The following is a 22,132-nucleotide window of genomic DNA, read 5'->3' on the forward strand; positions in this document are numbered from 1 at the left end:
TTAGTCGAAAGAGACCAGATAAAGGTTTCTCACGTTACTGACCAGAATCGAACCCAGGCCTTTCCGACCAAAGGGCTTCGTCTATACTGACTGAGCTACGGAGGCTCTCGTACATTTGTGGACAACTATTTTCCAGAATGAAGCGTACGAAGAGTAAAATTAGATGAAAAATTTCTGACGAGAACCTTGAGAGCTCACTACGAATTGCAACCACTTCCATCGAACCACACGTCGATGCATTGGCTTCACGTACACAAGGCCAAATATCTCGCTAGTTTTGTGTTTATGCTGCCGCTTTTATTTAATGTTATAATGAAAATTAAAAGTTTTGTTACTTATATTAACTCTATTATACATTTTATATGCGGCCCAAGTCCTTTCCTCTTCACGCAATGTGGCCCGGGCAAGCCAAAAAGTTGGACACCCCTGCACTAAACAACATTCCAAGAATTGCTGCATACTATCACAAATCCGCGTGCTTTAGACGTAAAAATGCTAAAACTCGATTACGGTTATGCTAATAGGATGGAAGACTCCTTGACTGCAGCTGCATTCATCTCGCACTCAAGATTTTAATTCGCAGCCAATTTTACTGTTACTTTCACTCACTTACGGTTTTCAGTTATGCTGTTGGAGATCGTATTTGCAACTCGAGTGTTGAACATGGCAAAGTTGGTTCGTTTATTTTTAATTCAATTCTGCGTGATTTTTAACGCAACTCGACTTGGAAAGTTTCGCACGATTTTTCTTGAACGCCCTTTCAGAAGGCACTGAAGAAGAAGGGCTGCGAAGGACGTCTTTGGTTTACTGTTTTCGTGACATTTCGCAAACATTTCTTACGGCAACGAAGGCTGAAACCGATTCGTGAAGTGCTCATCCAGAAACGTCGGCGCACATCATTTCAGTGGGGTCAGCGTTCCGTACTTCGTGCTTCCGCCCTATTTGAACGTCTTGACACCTGTCACCCCGCTTGAGTTTCTTCTCGCACATCAAGACGTCTTAATTGTTTAGATCTTACTTTTTGTGCCGCGTGTCCTTCCTGCGACAGAGTCACCTACTTCCTATAATAGCTTTCTCGTACAAAACCCCCCTCCTTGACACACATAACACGTGACTCATGGCATCCCACATTAGCGTCCTCTTGCAGCTCGCGATTCTTTCTGAGTGTTACGCTCGGGTGGTCGTGGTTTGTAGTGCACGTGTCCTAGCATGAATATTGTGTCGGTGGGGAGGGGGACGTGTGCTCCCGACTTAGATTCGAAGCAAGTGGGGGAGAACTGGAACGTCTGTCGTACATTAAGGCACACAAAACGCGGGGCTTTGTTGAGCGGCCTTTGGGCGACAATCCGCTTTCATTCCATTGCTTAGCAACGTGTCGCAATATTCAAGAAATCTGTTAAAAAGTAAAAGGGGCTTAAAATTAACCGCACCCATCCTTAAAGGATTTGGATAGTTCAGCCGCTTTTCTAATGAATAATTTTTCCTTGAAATATTATTTCCCGTGTGGGCTACTTGGAAGAATGGGGATTGCCATATAGCAAGACCGATAGCATCGCCATCACCTATTCTTGTTGGTGAGATGCCATAATTAAAAATGATAAAACAGAAATGGTGCTCAAAATTTCTTTCTATGATGTGCAAAATTATTATACCAGACGGGTTTGTACATGTCATTGGGGATAACAACACGTTTCGCGTAATGTTCGCCAGAGAGCATTACAGATATTAGTGAGCGTCTGATTCTAATGGTAATTTTCATTCAAAATGAGACAAGACAGCGATTGCTACCCACCCAGGGGTGTAGTCCTAAAACAAATAGTGCCAGGGCTCTACCTTGGAAACAAAAATGCAGAGCACGAAGTGTGGCATTATTATTATTATTATTATTATTATTATTGCGCCAGCTATATGGCAGAGAGATTGCCTTGTTTTCTGAAACGAAAATGACAAGAGCAGCAAGCTGTGTTTTTTGACCGAAAGCTGGAAATGCATTTTAAGTCTCATTATGATAATTCTTATAATTTATTATAATGAATTTAAATATTTTGATAGTTTTAAAAAAGTACCAGGGCGTCGCCCTGGCCCGACTACACCCCTGTAACTCACCCCCTCACTCAGACGGAAATTGAAATAGAATTACATCTGGTGATCAGGGTTCTCTCGTATAAAGAAGCGCTGAAGGCAGTTCGATGTGCTGATTTATCGTTCGTTGCGATCTTAGGATGCAAAATTCACAAATCACCAAAATAACGCTCGCTGCTATTTACTAAATAACTCCAACCTATCTGTTCGTACAAGAAAAAACACAGCTTTCTTGAACAAAACGTATTTCATCTGAGATTGGTTATCGCAACCCGAGTGGAAAAAGTTTAGGCAGTTCCTCTCATCCAGGCGGAATTTGAGCCGATATCCTTGCAACCGAGAGGACCCATAAAAATATTAGATTTTACTTTTACAATTGTAAACATTGTTGAAATCCGATGTTAAGAAGTTCCTCGTTTAAACCCCAAGCTTTTGGCCACGTCATTTCGAATTCAAGAGGGATGTTTAACTAATTCCATAATTTTTCATTTGTTAATGTTAGCGGTTAACAACTTTGCTAAGTGAGACAAGAATTTTTTTTTTTTTCTCCGCTACCGGTAACCATCGTTTCCTGAATTATTTTGTATATTGGTAATTTCGCCGAAGTCAATAACTAGCCAATGAGTCGAGAGAGATACATTTTAGCGATACTTACAGGTTGCATCGCTTTGTGTATCTCTTAAAAGGCATAACGGATCTTGATAATTTTTGGTTTAATCTACACTAAAACCTAACCAGCAGATTCAATTTTGGTCCGGATTAGTCAATTTAATTTATATCGATGCACGGGACAAAACGAAGCTACAACTGCGCATTGAATAAATGCGGTTCTTGCATTTGGTTATGGCGCTTATAAGTTTCTAAGTGCAAACTGTCGCTATGACAACACACGCTGTATTTTGTCTCGTGCAAGGCTCTAATACAGTGGTTCTTAATCTTTTCGAAGTCACGGAACACTTTTGATTATAAGAAAATGTGGGGAACACCAAAAGCATTCGGGTCATCAAACTAACAATAAAAATATGCATGGACTCGCCTTTTATAAAAATGGAACTGATTTTAATGCGATACTTGAGCTTGTCAGCTTTGCAGATTTCAGCAATATCAGGTCGAATATGGGATCTAGCCACTCTCATCTCTTTGTCTATACTAGTAAGTCTTTCACGCCTTTTAGTTTTTCTATTGATTAATATTGAGGAACCGAACTCATACAAATATGATGTTGAAAACTGTAACAAAAGTTTCAGTGCCCTTGTGGAGAGAGAGAGAGAGAAATGGGTATTTGGCTTGGACAGAAACCGAAATTCCTCCAGAGTTATTTCAGAGAATTTCATTTTTAGAGTTCGATCCGTTGACAGGTAACTGATTCTTCTTCTTCTACTTGATACGAAAATTCACAACTCGATGTATTAACTGTGCCAAATGGATTTCGTATCCAATCATAATTGTAGTATCTTGAAATATTTTCTTCCAATATTGTGAATTGTTCTTTTATAACGGAAATAATTCCCTCGAAATTTTTATTATGGAGCAAAGGAAATATATCTCTTGTATTTTTTTTTTTTATGTGCGGTTTTTCCAAAGAGATGCTTTCTTTCTGAAAAGCTGACAATTTGTCAGTGGATGTCAAAATATTTTCATTTTCCCCTTGGATACTTGTATCAACGCTATTTAAGTAATTGAATAAATTCATATGGAATAAGAGAGAAATTAGTCGGAACACTAAATTAGCTGTATACAAGACAGTGTTCAAACCAGTTTTAACTTATGGATCTGAGAGCTGGGTCAGAAGTCAAACACTTGACCAAAGATGCAGATATGAGAGACCTGAGAAAGATTAAAAGCATGAACAGATGGCATCAATGCCAATATCATATTAAAAACGAGGATATTAGGAAAGAACTTGACACTTGTTATCAGAGCTAATCCCAGGTGGTATGGTCACCTAAACAGAATTCAAGAGGAAAGATTAGCAAAACAAATGTTCTCTGCCAGGTTGGCAGGAAAAAGGCCCAGAGGAAGACCAAGATATAGGTGGATTGGTACGGTACAAAGTGCCTTAGACGATAGAAATATAAGACCTGATAATGTTGGAGTCTTGACAAGTAACAGACTGATTTGGAGGAAAATTGTAGATAGGAAGTTAGTAATGATGTAATTTTTTCATGTAGTACTATCATAATATCCTGTACACCCCTTGAGGGTACATGGCAGGAATTTGATGATGTGATGATGATGAAGTAATTAAAAATATCGGATAAATATGCCATTTTAAGCACATGAAAGATCATTTTGAAGATATTTCACAAAAGCATCTTTACCTTCATTTTGAAAAAGGCCAATAATTCATTCTTGAGTTCTGAAATTCGGAATAGCACTTTTCCCCTGGATTAAACCATCTTATTCCAGTGTTCAAAAGCAAAGATTCGTACTTGGCTTCCATAGACATGCAAAGTTTTTTTTAAAAAAAGGCGTGCTTTTAAAGGTCTTGACTTGATGTAATTTTCCATATTTACAACTTGGTGTAGTAGAGGTTTTAATGTTGCCGGAAATGTTTTTGAAACTAATTTTTTGAAACTAGGGATTCTCTGTGCAAAAAAACAGTGCGTAGATATAATATTTATAATATTTGGGGTTTATTTTCTTTGAAAATAAACAATATTCTATTGGTTTAGAAGTCAACGCGCATAGCACTTGTCTTCAGTTGTTAGATCAGAGTAACCAATTACACTCAGAGCTGTGTCAGGTGACATCTTTCACCGGCGGAACACTTGTAACCAGTTCGCGGAACTGGTTAAGAACCTCTTAACCGGTTAAGAACCTCTGGTCTAATGAGTAGCTATCGTCTGCTTCATATCCTAAATTACGCATTCGGATTATGTAGTGAGCGAAATGCTGCGATGGTGGAGATCGGAATTTATAGGTTCGATGATTAATATTGTACCGAATTTATGTATTATTATTATTATTATTATTATTATTATTATTATTATTATTATTATTATCAATTATAATTATTATTATTATTATTATCAACACAAATCAGAAATGCAAAAAGAAGCTGCTACAGAGACAAACTAACCTCCGCACAAAACAACATGAAACAAACCTGGCATCTGATTAATGAGAAGCTACATTTTGTTCCCAAAACCACCGCCTCCGACACCATAAAACACAGTCTCATGAAAGACGCAAAACCTATCCAACAACCAGCAAATGACTTTAACCAATACTTTGCAGACTCCATCCAAGAACTGCGCAGAAATATTCCCCAATCACAAAACGAGACCCTCCACTTGGACCACAATCAAAACAGACATTAATGTTCCCAACCATAAAAGAAGCAGAACTTCTCTCTGCAATACATCAAATTAAACCGAACAAAGACCCAGGAATTGATGGTATCAGGCCTAAGGATATCAAGCAACATGCAACTAGCTTAAGTCCTATCCTACTAAAATTAATAAATAAAATATTTAAAACAGGACAGATACCAAGTATGTTAAAGATCGCCATAATCACACCCATATACAAACATGGAAAAAGAAATTTAATCAGCAATTACAGATCCATAACAACATTACCAATTATGAATCAAATTATGGAGCGGATCATACTGAAGAAACTCACAGCATACACTGAGATCTTTCATATTATCCCCAAAACACAAGCTGAGGCATGTTGGAATAGACGGGCCTCTTCACAGGTGGTTCATAAACTACTTTCAAAATAGAAAGCATATCATACGTATCGGATCAAACCGAAGCAGAGAGCTACCAGTAACCTGTGGAGTACCACAGGGAGCTATACTCGCCCCAACTCTATTCAATATTTACACTCACGATATTAATCAGCTACCACTCAAAGGTAAGATATTCAGTACGCAGAAGATACAGCAATAATATCCATCCATAATAACGCAAGCATAGCCCAAACAAATATGCAACATGACATAAATCTGATCATAGACTGGCTCACGAAAAACTCCATACACCTAAACTCAGAACAGACAAAATTAATGATATTCAGAAATCCACTGACTCGACCAGTTGATAACAAATATATAACCATCCAACATCCACTTTCCAACACAAAAAACACACAGAACAGCAAAACCACTATAATCACTCAGGTTGAAACAATACGATACCTTGGAATTTACTTCGATGCAGATATGAACTGGAATAGCCACATAAACCATGTACACAACAAACACCAAACAATAACTGGCACACTCTACAGGTTAAAAGATATAGTTCCCACACGCCTAAAAACACTAATATACAAAGCACTATGCCAAAATATACTAAGCTACGCTATAAAAACGTATGCTTTCTGTGCACCCTACAAACTAAATAGATTAATATCGCTACAGTACAAAATGATAACTGATCTTTTGGGAACAAAGGGACAATAACGACTTTATATGCACTGAACATAAAATAACTGTCAGAACATAAAATACTGACAACAAAACATTTATGTCACTATGCAGCTTTGCTAAAACATTATTTCGATGCCAACTACAGGACAGTCAGAAATATATACCGTTTATCAAGACCTCACACAACTAATTATATCACATATAAATACAATAATCACTACGGAAAGGCCACGCGAAACTTCTACATCCCAGACGTGATAAACAAATTACCTTTTGAATACAGAAACCTTACAAACTACAATAGCCTGAAAAGAGCTCTAAGGACATACTATGAACAAGAAACACGCACCCAAAATACCATACAAACTTAATGAAACACAATATATTCGCTCAGGCTTCCAGTTCAGCGACGCATCAACATATTCCAAGTTATTGTGTGTGTGTGGGTGGGTGATGGACTTTGGGCGCGCGCGAATTTCTCAATCATAGATTTCGTAGCTTCCCAACACAGCAAAAAAAAAAAAATTCATAATAACCAATTGGTGTCATCCTCAGATAAGCTTACATATAAGCTTCGAGGATGAAAGCAGAGAAATTAGTTCTCATCCAAGATGTATCATATGTAACCAAATGCATGTAATGTACGAATCACATGTAAACCAATGTACGTAATGTATCATATGTAAACAAATGTATGTAATATATGTACTAACTGTAACAAAAGTATGCAATAAAGAGTGATTATATCCATTGATACTGTATATATAGAGTGTAAAATTGCAAAGAAACATCTGTAATAATCATCATTATGAATATTATAATAATATATGTTGCAAACAGTTATTGTTATTATTATTATTTTAAAAAAAAACTTTAAGTACGAGAATTATTTGTTATCTATAATTGTGTTCCCATAATGTATGCAATTTATCTGAAAAATAATAAAATGTTAAAAAAAATTATTTTTTTAAACTTCGTTTCTTAAAATGGGCATAAACAAAACTTATTAGCGTATTTTAGATAAAATCATCCATCAATATATAGAAATATTTGTTTTAAATTCATAGTTAATTTAAAGAAAATGTTATTTTTTTTTTATATATACGTATAATTAAATGGAAAAGGTCTGCTGTATGATTTCGTTCTTTGCAATGACAAAACATTTTCTTAACCTACTTCTCAGATATTACAACGTTCATCTACGATTAAGCTTTCTTTTCTTTCAGACGCCATGCCGGTAGTGTCCTCCGCTTGTGACTTTTCTCTTTTTGACGGCGAAGGTAACTTTTCTAGTTACGCATATCCGTCGACGTACTCGAACGACCTTGACTGCACCTTCCGCGTGGCCAGGATAGACGACTCCTGTCAACTGGAACTGATTTTTCACGACTTTGATCTCCAAGGAAATCCTTACGAGCCGTGCAACACCGACTACCTCTCCGTAAACAAAAAGAGATATTGCGGAGACGTGTGGAAAGGCAGAAGAGGTTAGAAACCAGTTTGGCTTCTTACGATAAAAATACAATGCCTTTTTTATAGATGCCAGCAAAGAGTATCTGCGTCGCTCTGTTAGTGAATGCTGTAATTTACTATCTGAATTAGAAAAACAAACCAGAGTATAAACAATCAACATGTATAAATAATCATGAATAATTATACTGTATTTGTAAATAATTAGCATAGTTTAATTGATTAATGACATTATTATTACGTGACATCTTAGAGAACTTCAAGAACATCGCGTGAGGACGATGACCACACCATTCAACCCATCGTCTATGTTACTTAATCTTCCACCCGCAAACTACACCACTATCTGCACACTGCGCCATTTACCGACCACTGCATGTCAGCGAAGGTTGGTCGATTGGTAAGCCTCTGATATTAATGGCTCACGCAAAAAGTTAAGCAAGTTTGAGAGCGGTTAGTAGTTGGACTGCGATCAATCGTTCGATGCTGTTGGCACACTCTCCCTCGATGAGTCTTTGGACTCCATGGAGGTGTCGCATAATAATAATAATAATAATAAATCTTTGTTAACCGCGTGTGGTCTGTGTCCGATTTGCCTGTCTGGGGAATGAAAAATCCCAGTTTTGGGGAGAAAAAGCCTACCACGTCTGTAAGAAATTGGCAGACTCACCTACAATTAAAAAAGTCCCTCAAGATTCCTCTGTTCATGACAAGAATCAAACCAGATATTTTCCACTCGAAGGAAACTCGCAATCTTAATAATTCATATTATTAATGCTAATTATTATATTCAATTTTTCACATTTTTTAACACCCTCGTGCTCACTTTCAAATTTTGATTTCTATTACTTTATATGTGCTTAGTGATGTTGTTATTTGGAATCCTGGAATAAAGCAAGTTTGGGGTTATAAGGCTTCTGTATAAAATGCGTGTATTCTTCATGCCAATTTGCCTGTTTGGGAGAATGAAAATTCGCGTTTTCGGAGGAATAACTTAGTGATGCCGGTAGGACACTAATTAACTCGTTTTCAGATGGAAGGGGGATTAAATCTGTTCAGCGAGTTTTAAGACGGTTATAAACTCTCCGTATATTAGAAAACAGCTTTATTTTCACAAAAGATAAGTCCCCTTCGTGTAAAATAAATGCAATTTTCTTGGGAAGGTAAATGTGAAGCACGGACTCTTATCTACAGAAGGAAATCGTTTATCAATGGTAGATGGACTTTCAAGACACATCCTTTCGTGAAAACGAACCATGTTTTCTAATCTACAGACAGTTCTTAACTGTTTTGAAATGGCAGTGACAGATCCGAAACATTGAACTGTCACGCCGACCACATTCACATTCTCAACTGAAAAGATAAAGGCTAAACGGTTGAGCGGCTTCTTTGAACCTTCACTGGAAAGTACAGAATCCGTGTCTACGTCCTGTCGGGAAGGTCGGCAGGGTTATTTTTACCGAGAAGCAGCTCTCCTATTCTCAAACCTGCTTTCGTTATCTCGAAGATCATCGGAACGTGTTTTGGTGGAAGAGGGGTTGCGCTCCAGTCCCTGAAAATGACTTTAAAGTGATTTAACTGTTTCTCAGAAGATCTAGAAGACCTTGCAGAAGACATTTGAATAGGAAGACGATACTTTTAGGGAAAAAAAAAAAGTGAAACGACTAAACTTAGAGGAAAGGGGTTGTTGACCTAAGGCGGCGCATGCGTGAAAGTGACCTCTTGAATGCTTTCTAATGATAGCTTTCGGTTGTCCTCCCCTACAACGTGCTTTGGGTGCATGCGCACTTCGTACTAAAAGTCTGAACTGAACAATGAGGAGCCAAACTGGAAATTGGTCGTGGATTTCCAGTTTGTCTCCTTTTTTGCTTCAGATTGTCAATTGACCAGTTGGCGTGTTGGCCCCCTGAAAAGGAAATAGTTGCCAGTTGTGGGGAACGCAAATAAAAATATCCACATAAAAAAATAAAAACAAAATCGATGAAATATATCAAGCCGTGACTGTGATCCTCAGCAACATTAGTCAGAATTGAGGAAATATTTCAGAAAATTGAAACGCGAATTTCCCTTCTTTTCTTGGGAATAACTCATCCAATGCCTTCACTGGATCCGTCCCTTTTCTTTCTTGTAATTAACATTCTCGTCCATTCCGTATTTGTGCTGAATAGTTTCCGCTTATTGACCTGTCGTTCAGTTGGAAATTTTCAAGTCCTTCGAGACATCCAACAATCGGAGTGTTCTTACAAGAGACGATGAAATCCTGAAGCATTCATCTGCGATGGAATTCTGACCCACAAACCTAGTTAAACTTTAACTCCTCGAGGTATATCTGTTCACTGGGCATCCACAGATGCCGTATGGTCACTCCGATGCTCGGTAATGTGCTACACAAAAACCTCGCCATGTAGTCCTGTTGTTTGCTTTTCTGGAGACTTCAACTCTCTGAAGATTAGTTGCTCCACACACGCCATCCATCCATCTCATTGATGGTCTACCTCTTCCTCTTTTTCCAAGAACTTTACCTTCTATTGCTGTTCTGAGAAGTCCTCCTTTCATCCTTTCAATGTGTCCAAAATATTTTAACTTTCTTCTGTCAATATCCTTAAGGAGCCTTAAAGCTCTACTAATCTTTTCTAACGCCCATTCATTTGTACGCCTTTCAGTGTATGACATCCTCAACAGCCTTCTTAACACCACATCTCAAAAGCAGATATCCTTTCTTATCTGACTTTTTAGGTTCCAAGTCTCACATCCATAAGTCGCTGTTGGAAAACAACTTCATCCAAAATCCTCAACTTTGTTTCCATGGAGATAGATCCATCCTTCCAGATTTTAGACAGATCTCTGACTGTTATTTCAGCCATTTCTAACCTTCTTCCTGAATAAACCAAAATTATAAATCAAATTAAACATTTTAAGAATAAAAATAGAGAAGCATCTGCATGGGGGTTTTACAAAGTGAGTTAATGGGGTTCAGACGGTTGGATTTCCATTCCCCAAAATCGGTAAACGTCCAGAAAAAGAAGTTAAAGGAAATAATGCGTTGATCTCCTTCGGTTGCTTTGATTGTAATTCAAATCAAGGTGAACTGAACTATCCCTTTCAAGATATTCCACTCACCACCGTCCATGAGAGAAATCTGCTTCTCATTCCGTTTCTGAGTGAGTGAATGCAGTTGGATTGACTTTGCAGAGATGAATTTTGGTTCGTTCCATTCCAGTTGAGAAAAAAAAAATTTCCCTATATCTGTTCTATCCATCAATTTGTGTCTATCATATTCCCCACCTTCCTCCTCCTCCTCCTCTTATCAGATAAAAACTGTGCCTCAAACGAAATTTGTGCGCCCCCTCTTGAAATGTTCGCATTTGAGCCTTTTCCAATGTTTTTCAATCTTCCGAAATTCCGGCAACCAAATGGTGTCAAATAAATGCCTTTTATCTACTTTTTAATTATAGTTTATGATAAAATATTTTGCGTTACTCTGAGGCATCGTGGACGTTTATCAAAAAGTTGCATGCAATTGAAAATGACAGTCGAATCATAATTCAAATGACAATCAAACTTCAACGCGCATGTTTGAATTTGCTCACCACTAAGCCTTCTGAAGAGTTTTCTTGTCTTTCAGAACTCATCGAATTCCCTCCAGACCTCCAAGAGCAGGTGTTCCACTTCCATACTGATCATTCTGGCACCGGCAGGGGATTTTGGGTGGAAATCAAAAGAAGACCAGGACTGTGCAACCTCGTCGATGAGAAAGGTGAGGAATTTAATGTTTGTGTGCTCAGCTTGCCTCAATACTGCTCAGATGAATTTTTAATCAACCAATCAAACTTTATTCATGCATAATATTTATATTATGCGTGAATAAATGTTATGGACTTGCACACTAATCTGCATACAGGTATTTACACGTACTGCTAACATAATTTTTTTAAATACTGTATATTGACAGTGAATCTCTACTTTGCAATGGACAACATGGATTTACTAAGGGAAGGTCATGTTTTAGCCACTTGCTCGCATTTTATAACAATGTTACCATTGGACTAGACGAGGGGAATGGACACCATGATACTTTTGGATTTTGCTAAGGCTTTTGACAGAATACAGCATGGTAGACTACTGCATAAATTAGAGAAAATGGGTTTGGGTTATACAATATTAGCATGGATAAGAGGATGGCTGACTAACAGATATCAAAAAGTGGTATACAGGGGATCCGAGTCTGCAAGGTTTAAGGTAACAAGTGGTGTACCACAAGGATCAGAGCTTCATCCACTGTTATTCAATCTGTACGTTAAGATATTGGGAAGGATTTGACAAGCGACGTACAGTTATTTGCTGATGATGCAAAGATAGGTAGGGTAATCAGGAATGCTGTTGATATGCAGTCTTTGCAGAATGATATGAATAGGCTGGAATTGTGGGCATATGGGAACATGGCTGTAGTTGAATGTCAGTAAATGTAAAGTCATTCACTTCGGCATGATTAGATATCCAATGTCGTATTATATTGGTGGGATTAGGCTAAAAGAAACTGATGAGGCTAGGGATCTTGGAGTGCTAATAGATAGGAAGTTGAAGTTTACGGGCCATGTGGCAAAAATTGCAAATATAACTCAAAAGATAATTACAATGCTGAAATGAACGTTCACATGTAAATATAAGGATGTTATTTTGCCTCTTTACAAGGCCTTGATAAGACCTCACTTGGACTAATGTGCGCAGGTCTGGTTTCCGTTGTGATTCTGATATATTGGAGAGAGTAAAAAGGACAGTGTTAAAAATGATATCAGGATTGTGGCAAACAGGAGAAAGAGGGGTAATATGATTGAGACTTACAAACTTCTGAAAGGGTAATACAGGATTTCAGTTGATGGACTTTTTCAATTTATTGAGGATGGGGAAAGGACATAAGAGTATCCTTGGAAGCTGAGAATGAAAGCCTCCAAGAAGGGTGTGAGGGCTAGATTTTTCTCTGAGAGGGTGGTGCGTGATTGGAATGGATTGCCATTGGATGTTATGGGTGCAAGCAATGTGGATGAATTCAAGAATAAGTATGATAGCTGGTGCGTGTGGTATGTGGCCTCCCTTGATGAGTCCCTGACTCCCTGGAGGTCTCTCTTAATGATGATGATGATGATGATGATGATAATAATAATAATATATTTTGCATACAAGTACATGTCGTAAATATTCATATACATTTACATTGCATATTCATTGCATATAATTTTTAACATTTTAACACTTTATTATCTCTCAGATAAATTACATACATATAACAAGAATATTTCTGCAATTAAAATTAAAACATATTTTTTATTCGCACAAACATACTATTTACATATTTTTTTAATAATAATAATGTTTTTATTACATTATATTTTCATGTTACATCGTAATATTATTATGTTATTACATTTTACATGGTAATATTATGAGGATTGGTCCAAAATACAATTACGTGTACTGCATATTCATATTGCTTACTATACTTACTTTACGTTTTATGTAGGTCTACATAGAGTAAGTAGAATAACCTTACAGTATATTTAATGTTCATTTTATTCACATCTTTCGAAGCCAATGTTTGGCTTATATGAAGATGTTTTAGGTGTTTTTTTTTTTCTATGCGACTGCTTTAATACCAGGCATTATTATTGCCGGGTGTGGCGATAACAACAAACAAATGAAGATTTATTTATTTGAAAATTCGAAGTTTCAAATGTTTGCAGTAAAAGTATTTAGTAACACGAGCGACAACTGGAACTAGTCGGTGGTGCAAATGACTTGAATATTGGCCTCTTGCTCGACTAATAAATTCACGCAGAAAAGCAATTGTCTTCTTCCCTTCAGGTAAAAGTCCTAGTGGCCTTTTACGGAGCTATCTTTAGCCCTTCTAAACCGTACCCGTCCCGAGGATAAGGTGGCTAGCCCTATGCCTCCCGCTGTGTCCTATGTCCGTAGTTGCGTGTGTTCAAGGAACAGGTTTGCAGCAGCTTGCCGGAGGAAAAACCTCAGATAAACTGGTGGAAAAAGCCCTGTTGTCCACGCCCAAGACCGACTAACTTGGTTATGTCGGAGAAAGATCCTTAAGGTCCTCACGTCGACGGGAATCGAACCCTGGACACTCCTTTCCCAAGAATATGGTTGCGAAGCGCATAGCCACTCGGCTAACCGCGCAGACGGAAGCAATTCTAAAAGGCGTATTTTAGAAGGATAAAATTATTTTTCTTTCAAAGTCCACTGACGACTAGGGATGCGAACCTCCCCAGTTTGAGCTCACAATCTGAATTTTATTGCTTTTGTCTCGTTCTGCCTGAACTTTTAGTTGTTTGGATTTTATTATTTTTTAAATGTGCTTTTATATCCCATTGCCGAATATAATCCATCGGTTAATAAAATAGTTAATCTGTAATGGGATTTGGCCCATTAGAAGGAGGTCGATGTCGACTCAACTACACAGCTGAGTCTCAGCTGTGTAGTTGAGTCGACATCGCGCCCCCTTTCGTTGCAAAATTCTAGGTTATAATCCCGTCTGTCCAGTGTGCTAAGAACCTTCATCAGAGCTTTTATACCGAAGAAGCGTTAATCAGTTTCATGAGGTGGCGATATGGGGTTCCCCTCCCGAAAACTTGGTTTTTTCATTCTGCAAAAACGAAATGAACCGCCCATAAGAATGCGTGCAATGAACAGACATGATACGCTGGCCTCATCGCCTGAGTTCTTAGTCTATAATTACAAACAACCTCGGCACAAGGTTAAATTGACTTCGCATGCAGTCTAAATTTTAGCCTTCTTCGGCAGTGATTCATCTAAGAGCGCGAAGAACTCGTCGTATAGACATGTCGTATCTTCTGTTGCCTGCAGCTGTGCCGAGATTTCATCTGTTTACTCAAAGACGCATTTTGATGAAATTTAAACGCGTTCCATTGAAATATGAATTCCTATTGAATTAGTTCATTGCTCAAAGAAAGCACTTCATAGCTGTCCATGTTGTTCTCACAAAGACCAATTTATTTCTACGCTGCGAAACAGTTTATTCTTTTTCGATGGGTCTCTTTATTTTCCATGGCAGTAACACTCAAGAAATGTCTTTTGTTTTTAAATTCAGCAGTGTATGAATCCCATATAAAATATCTTTTTATTTTAAAGCATGTTTACTTCTTTTTTTTATTTAACAGTGCCTGACGTCTCTTGCGACAAAGGATTCACCGACAAGCAGTTTTTCCTGACCAGTCCCAACTTCCCCAACGACTACCGAAACAACCTCGAATGTTACTACTACGTGAAGCAGCACTCCCAAGACGTGTGCGGCTTGGAACTCACGTTTCTCAAGTTCGACCTCGAGCCGAGTGACGGCTGCACTTACGACTTCTTCGAAGTGGGCGAAAGGAGACTCTGCGGAACCATCTCGGGAGACTCCGTGCGTACGTGATCCACTTTTCCAATCCTCTAGCAAACTCGTAATTCATCTCAAACCGTTCGAATATAAGAATGTTGTCTACAGGGGAGTTCAAAATTCTACGTACAAACTTTGAGGGGAGGTAGAGAACACCAAAATACTAACAGGGACACAAAGATACAGAAATAACACAAGGCAGTAAATAGTCTAAAAAACTTTATTAGGCGTAACTGAACAGTTCAATAGTAGTTGGATACATAATATGGTAAACGAGGGGCATATCTGCCGTCTCAGCGTTCGTAAAACGACGCCTGTTCTTCGTACGACGTCGAAAGCTTGAATGAGGAAGCCCCGATTACTCACCTAGAGAGCTGGCGAACAGCGCCACCTATCACTTTCGGATGGCGTTTCCGGTCATGCTTTCATTCTGTGAATATGGTTGATTTCGATGTTCTCTACCTCCCCTCAAAGTTTGTTCGTGGAATTTTGAACCACCCTGCATAAACAAGCGAATATCAGGATTGTTCTTACTCGTTCAGTCTGTGTGGGACTTCAATTCACGTCCCACCGACTGATTAACGTTTTGTTATTTAGTGTTTTAATTTAATATTTTTCAAACTTCCAAGTCGGATCTCACGTCTTCAATGTCGTCAGCTTGCGCACATACCATATGTATTAAAAATGTCCACGTGATATTTTTATTTTAATCTGAGAGCATTTGTTGCTGTTCCACGTTATTTCTAATATCTGAGATATTAGTTTAGGCCAATCCGAAGAAGATCCGCACCTCATTTTGTCTTCATACCCTAGGAAGTGTGTTTAAAGATGAAACCACCAGAAATCCCCTGCCGAAACGCGTACGGAGTTTCCTGGAATTTTCATTGAAGAGCAGCATTCTTTAGCCTTGTTTACCTACGGGAATACACACGGCCAAGGTGCCCAGAACCTGGAGTGTAAAGCGATGGAATCGGTTGTTTGAAACATTAATCACGGTATGCACTCTTCCAATCGATTAGATGGGTTTGGGTATGTGGAAGGCTTGGTGTTCTTGGCACAGGTGAAGTTGCAAGGGATCGAATCATCATTTACATTGACGACCATTGTGGTATGTTCTACACCGTCGCAATTTTGGGGAGCCGCCTCTTACACCTTCCTGTACAATAACTCTGCGTGTCACAAACTAACGTTTTGAAACGTGTGATGCAAAGAAAATAACATCGGAACTTTGTACGGGGTAGATCAGTCTTGACCTGAACTGAAACAGAACATCTGGGATGGAGCGGAAGACAGAATTAAGACACTGCGGACACGACCTTCTTCTTTTGTAGGAAACGTAATAATAGTGATGTATTATTGCAAGGAGGAAGGGCGGGGGTGGGGGGAGCAAAATATAATGCCGCTAACTTTCTATGAGTAAACGGTCTTCCACGACCCACTGTTTTGAGGACAAAGTGGGACAAAAACGTCATAAACTTTTGCCCATAAAGAAATATTTTGTTGATATCTGCACCCGCACGTGGTTGGTTTGGGGTATGATATTGTACAGGGACCACTCTGAATCCATCTCTCATGTTGTAACTGCTGATTCTGTTTAAAATGCACACAGGGTTGTGATAGCATCCATGCATACACCATCTGTCAATGCACGTTCAAACAGGAGACTTTTTTCGGAAGTGAACCCCTTTCCCTAAGATTTTTAATGAATCTCGCTAAAAGAGTTGCGAAGTGCTGCGTTGTCAGATGTGTTTCTGAGAATACTAAAGAAAATCAGTGGGCTATTATCCAGTAATCTTTAAGATAGTGCTGCCATCTAGGAACGTCTTTTTCTCCAATTTTTTGCGTCATCCTATAAAATTTCATCAACGTTCTAAACATGTAATACAAATACTACAAAAGGAGACTTTTTAACTAAACAAAAATAAACTAACTAATATTTACTTAATTAAACTTGTTTTTGTGTTGCTTTCCAGTTGAGCTAACCGTACAAAATTTCTTTGTTTAGAGGTTTTCATGTTCGGAGGCCCAGAAATACTTCTGCACTTCAGCACGGATGACCAAAATACCCGTCCTGGCTTCCACATCCGAGCCCGACAGATTACGCACTGCTACCCGAACAACGGTATGTAACAAAGCCTCGAATTGAGATGTAATTTATTCGCAATTGATAATAAATTAGTACTTCGAGATTTGCAAGCAATTTTTTATTCAAATTGATTTGAAACTGGGGGAATAATTGCCCAACCAACTGAAAAGTGGCTTTCATTTAATTAATGGAATATTTCTATTTTATTTTATTTTATTTATTTATTTATTATTATTACGTGACACCTCCAAGGAGTCCAACGACTCATCGCGGCAGGACACGCTGCCTCATCCCTCCCAACTACACACACAACTTACCGTCTCACCTATTTAATATCCAGCTGCACACAACGCCATCTACCGTCCACCAACAACAACAATAATATTTTTGTCTGTAAATCGCGTGTGTTCTCACGGCCGATATTAATTTACAAATTTTAATCGTTTTAAGGAAATTTAAAATTAACAATAATTCTCTATATTTGACAGAAACATTATTTTGCATTTTAAATAAGCAATTAATAGCTCAATATGCCTATTTAGAACACCGTTCTGTGGTGTTTTAATAGCGTGTAAGCGATACATTCTTCACGAAATAAACTGAACCCGCAGAGGAGTGACGGGTTATTAGAAGTAGGTCGAGTTTCCCATCAGTCTGTTAAGAAGGCCTATTTAACAGATGGTACACGTCACGGACTAGCGGTCTACAAATACAGTAGTACCTGAAAGTTCCCTTGGTTGCCCACAGGATTCAGATGTAGAAGAGTCAAATAACATCACGAAGCCAATAATCTATCTTTCCAGTAACTGCGTTTGTTCGCCTTAACTGGCGTTTCCAGAATCTCCACAAGGGGAAATCTTCTGACCAGGGTTTGTTGAAACCTTGAATTATGTTCCATAAGCCTTTATAAAGGTCAACATCCAACTTTCTTCAACAAACAGTGTTTTTTCATTTGGACAATTACAACAGAAGTCGTTTACAAACCTACTAATCATCTGTAATCTAAATGAATCCTTCGAGTTAGTCTGATTCCATCAAGTGACCGATGGAATGGACAAAGGCCACGAATGAAGCCGAAGATTCTGTGGCCTTCGATTGTAATAGTAGTCTTTAAAAGAGAAAAGTGGATCATTCAAAGTTATCTGCTTAACGCAAAACCCACTGGGAAACTACTTTCTGGTGGATGTATGCAGCAATGTTTGAATTTCTCATTTAAGCGTTATGTATTGCTGATATGTAATCAAATATTGACAACGTTATCTTCGTATGTGAGAAAATTATCTTTAGCGACACCAACTTCATGAAATGTTTAGGAATAAACATTTCACTAATTCAGTGGCAAATAAGAGGCAGCGCATCCCATAGCATACATGAACCAACCCTTATCCCAGTTTTTGATTCAATATGGGTCTGAAGCCCATCACTGACTTGGATGGTTTGATGAGCGTCTTTATGGGTAGATAAATTTCATGCCCTAGAGTGAGACACGGTCATTCTTACTGGAGGTCTGAAGTGGATTGAAAAACGTTCCATATCTCTGCTCTAGAACTGGATTATTTACTGATGTACGATGTTTGCAACCTTTTTGCGGGTTGCAAACATCGTACATCAAAAAAAAAAAAAAAAAAAACTTCATCCCTGAAATAGTCAGATGGTGCATGAATTGAATGAGACAGATTTAAGAAGTATCAAATAGACACCTGCCAGGACCGTCGTAATCTACTGAGCAACACCGCAACCATAAAAATGTCGTTTTGTTTTTAATTTACATGTTCTGTTGAATTTAGGGGAAGAAAAATAGTGTTCGCCTAGGGGCGGCATATAGTTCGGGGATTAACATGTTGTTGTTGTATAATCACCGGTGCAAAATACGAATTCCTTTTCCCCAGCAATATGCTTTTCTGCCCCTTGAGATAATTCATTGAGATCAACCCGAACCATCGCAACACCCAAATTGCAAAGTTTGGTGATACGATTGCTGTCGGCAACTACTTAGGGAAATTGTGTGTATCGCCTTACGAACTCGTCGAATTCTTTATACACGTTGAAGAAAGTTTGTGTGCATGTGTGCGTGCGGCTCACTAAACAGAATAATATAGCTGCTTTCCTTCGCTAAGAAATAAAGGTTATGGGAGATATATGATACACTACTGAACAGTTTCATATCTCTACAGCACATGAAAGTGAACAACGATAGTCTAGTTAGTAGCCCATTGCGACTGCGCACACCCCTCGTCCAGATATGTCTTTACTAACGAAGTGTATCGATTGCAAGTTATTTACATAATACCTTAATCACCGATGAAACGTTTCCTGGACGACAGTTGAATCTTCCTCATTTACAACATTGAAGATCCAGTGTCCACCATCAGTCCACTTGCATTCATTTAGACTTCTGACCACAGCAATCCATCCTGGACGTTCTCGTTCATTTCCTTTTTTATATCTTCCAGGAAGAGGTTCATCTTCGCCGCTGCCAACCACCGAAGAGGAGCCATCTTGTGACCTCGAGACCTCGGCCATCAGCGGGAACATCACCAGTGTGGGATATCCCAGAAACTACCCGGATGGAGTCACGTGCACCTACACCATTCAACGCTTCGACGAAGGATACTGCCGGGTGGAGTTGAAGTTCGAAGATTTCGACGTGGACTTTACAGTAGGGTGCACGAAAGACTACTTGCAGATCCAGGGGCTCAGACACTGCGGATCTTCTCTCAAGGGACAAACAAGTGAGCACGTTAAGAACTACCTCTTTGTGGTTAGTCTGAATATTGCATTAAAAATTAACTCGGCTACCATTTCTGCTTCTACGTCAGAATGTGAGCAGACGAAATTAATCTCTGTTTTGATAAATTATAATATTCTCTATATTATTATGCTGATTAATGTTTGTTAGGTGCAACGATAGGAGATTCCTTTGATTAATGTGTCTTTTGCTTAACATTGAAACCCCTTTTTTATTTGGGCTTTGAAAGAGTAGAAAACATTTTTAATGAGGGAGTGGGATTCGCTGAACGGAACATCGCACTGCTTTTTACCAGGTCGTGTGTACGCCCATGAATTTTAAGTTTCATTATTAGTTTTTTATCAATTGAATCCAACTGATAGTTCTGAGTCAAAATAGAAATCTATTCACCATGTAACAGGCGTGAATGTAGACACTTAGTGAATGTAGACACTTAGTGAAGCTCTTTCTCTTTTTAGTGAGCCTTCCATTCGGTGACAACAAGGAAGCGAGCGTCGTGTTCCACGCAGACAATATTTCTTCCCGAAGAGGGTTTCACATCAGTGCGACCCAAGTTTCCTGTTCCAGGAGGGCTCCGTCTCCTGCTACTGGTAACCATATTTCTTTCACATTTCTCCTCTGATTAAAATAAGACAGTATTTCTTTTCTTTTCTTTTCTTTTTTTTTTATGTAAAATTTTAATTTATCAAGACTGCCGACACAAACTTCAGAGTCGTTAAGCCTTGATAAGATTTGTTGGTTATTTTTTATAGCAATAAATTCGTCAATAAGGAGACAAATAAAACAGCAACAACTCTCCCAAATGAGGTTTCACGTACGGTGAATTTCGCAGAAATAAACTATTATCGTTAGTCTCAAGCGTCGTGTCAACGAGCGTGCGCATGATCGAAGGATAGTTCAATGGAAGGGCAAGCCCTATTTATTCATTATATGCATCCCCTGAAGTGCATTGTTTCTGAGAGGTTTTGAAGACGGTTATTAATGCAATGTTTCTAGGCTTGGGGATTCGGTTTTTGAGGAGTAAATAAAGCTCATTTCGTTCAGCCAAAAAAGTGGTCTGCTTTATAAACATACTAAATTAGAAACCTTTATGCAGATACACGTAAACGTCCCTTACGCAGCGTATGTGCAAAATACTATCTAGGCAACTATTTAAGAATCCTGTTGGTCAGTAATCGTCAATAGTGTCGATCAAAATGGGAAAAACAAACGATCTTTAGGAGTTCGATCAAGGATTATTGTGGGTGCCCGTCTGGCTGGATTTTGAATACTGCAGAGCTGACTAATTTCTCAAAAGAAGAGATATCTGAAGTGTTTAATCAGTGGGAAAATAACCCTCGTGCTTGTCTAAGAGGCGTCATTGTGATCCTAAGATAGTCTTAGGAACGAGATCACCTTCTGAGGAGGCTTGTACGCACGAACAGAACTTCCTATGTGCAGCACTTGACGAAGCATTTAATGAAGAGTATTCCCGACCCATAACTCACCGAACTGTGGACAGGGAATTGACGAGGATCTGTACTGGCAGTCGCAGAAATCAGTGGTTTCCTATACGGAAACCACTGATTTCTGCAAAGAAGTAAAATGCTCGTCAGTCCACATGACTTTTTTCTAGTCTTCCCGTGTCCAGGCATGGTGTTGTTGAAATCACTGTAGACGAACATTTTACTTCTTTGCAGAAATCAGTGGTTTCCGTATAGGCATGGTTTCAAGGCAAGTTGGGTTCATTGCTTCACGGTAGACAAAGAGTTTGGCAGAGCCCATGAAGCAATGAACCCAACTTGCCTTGAAAACATAACTCAAGGTTCTGGAGTTGATGTGGGACATGTTCTGTTGGTACAAAACGGGTCCCCTGACATTGCTGGAAGATCGGGTGTCCTCCAAGGAATATCTGAACATTGTTACCGATCGAGTCCATCCTAATGTTGACTTTTTATCCAGCAGGTGACGGTCGTT

The 22,132-nt window shown here is 38.7% G+C and overlaps 1 protein-coding gene across 1 annotated transcript in view; it reads left to right on the forward strand.

The window, feature by feature from the left end:
• LOC150103716 (cubilin-like) overlaps positions 1-22,132 on the forward strand; it is a 280,379-nt gene that overhangs the window by 211,674 nt on the left and 46,573 nt on the right. The window contains exons 3-8 of the mRNA XM_090397061.1: positions 7,693-7,953; positions 11,562-11,693; positions 15,124-15,369; positions 17,347-17,463; positions 19,881-20,159; positions 20,635-20,766. Of these exons, the coding sequence (XP_090253187.1) occupies positions 7,698-7,953; positions 11,562-11,693; positions 15,124-15,369; positions 17,347-17,463; positions 19,881-20,159; positions 20,635-20,766 (1,162 nt within the window). The 5' untranslated portion in view covers positions 7,693-7,697. The remainder of the gene's footprint in view (positions 1-7,692; positions 7,954-11,561; positions 11,694-15,123; positions 15,370-17,346; positions 17,464-19,880; positions 20,160-20,634; positions 20,767-22,132) is intronic.

The sequence above is a fragment of the Typopeltis vanoorti genome, chromosome 8 (genome assembly GCF_054136105.1).
Source record: "Typopeltis vanoorti isolate ZY-2024b chromosome 8, IOZ_Tvanoo_1.0, whole genome shotgun sequence".
Taxonomy (NCBI): Eukaryota; Metazoa; Arthropoda; class Arachnida; order Uropygi; family Thelyphonidae; genus Typopeltis; species Typopeltis vanoorti.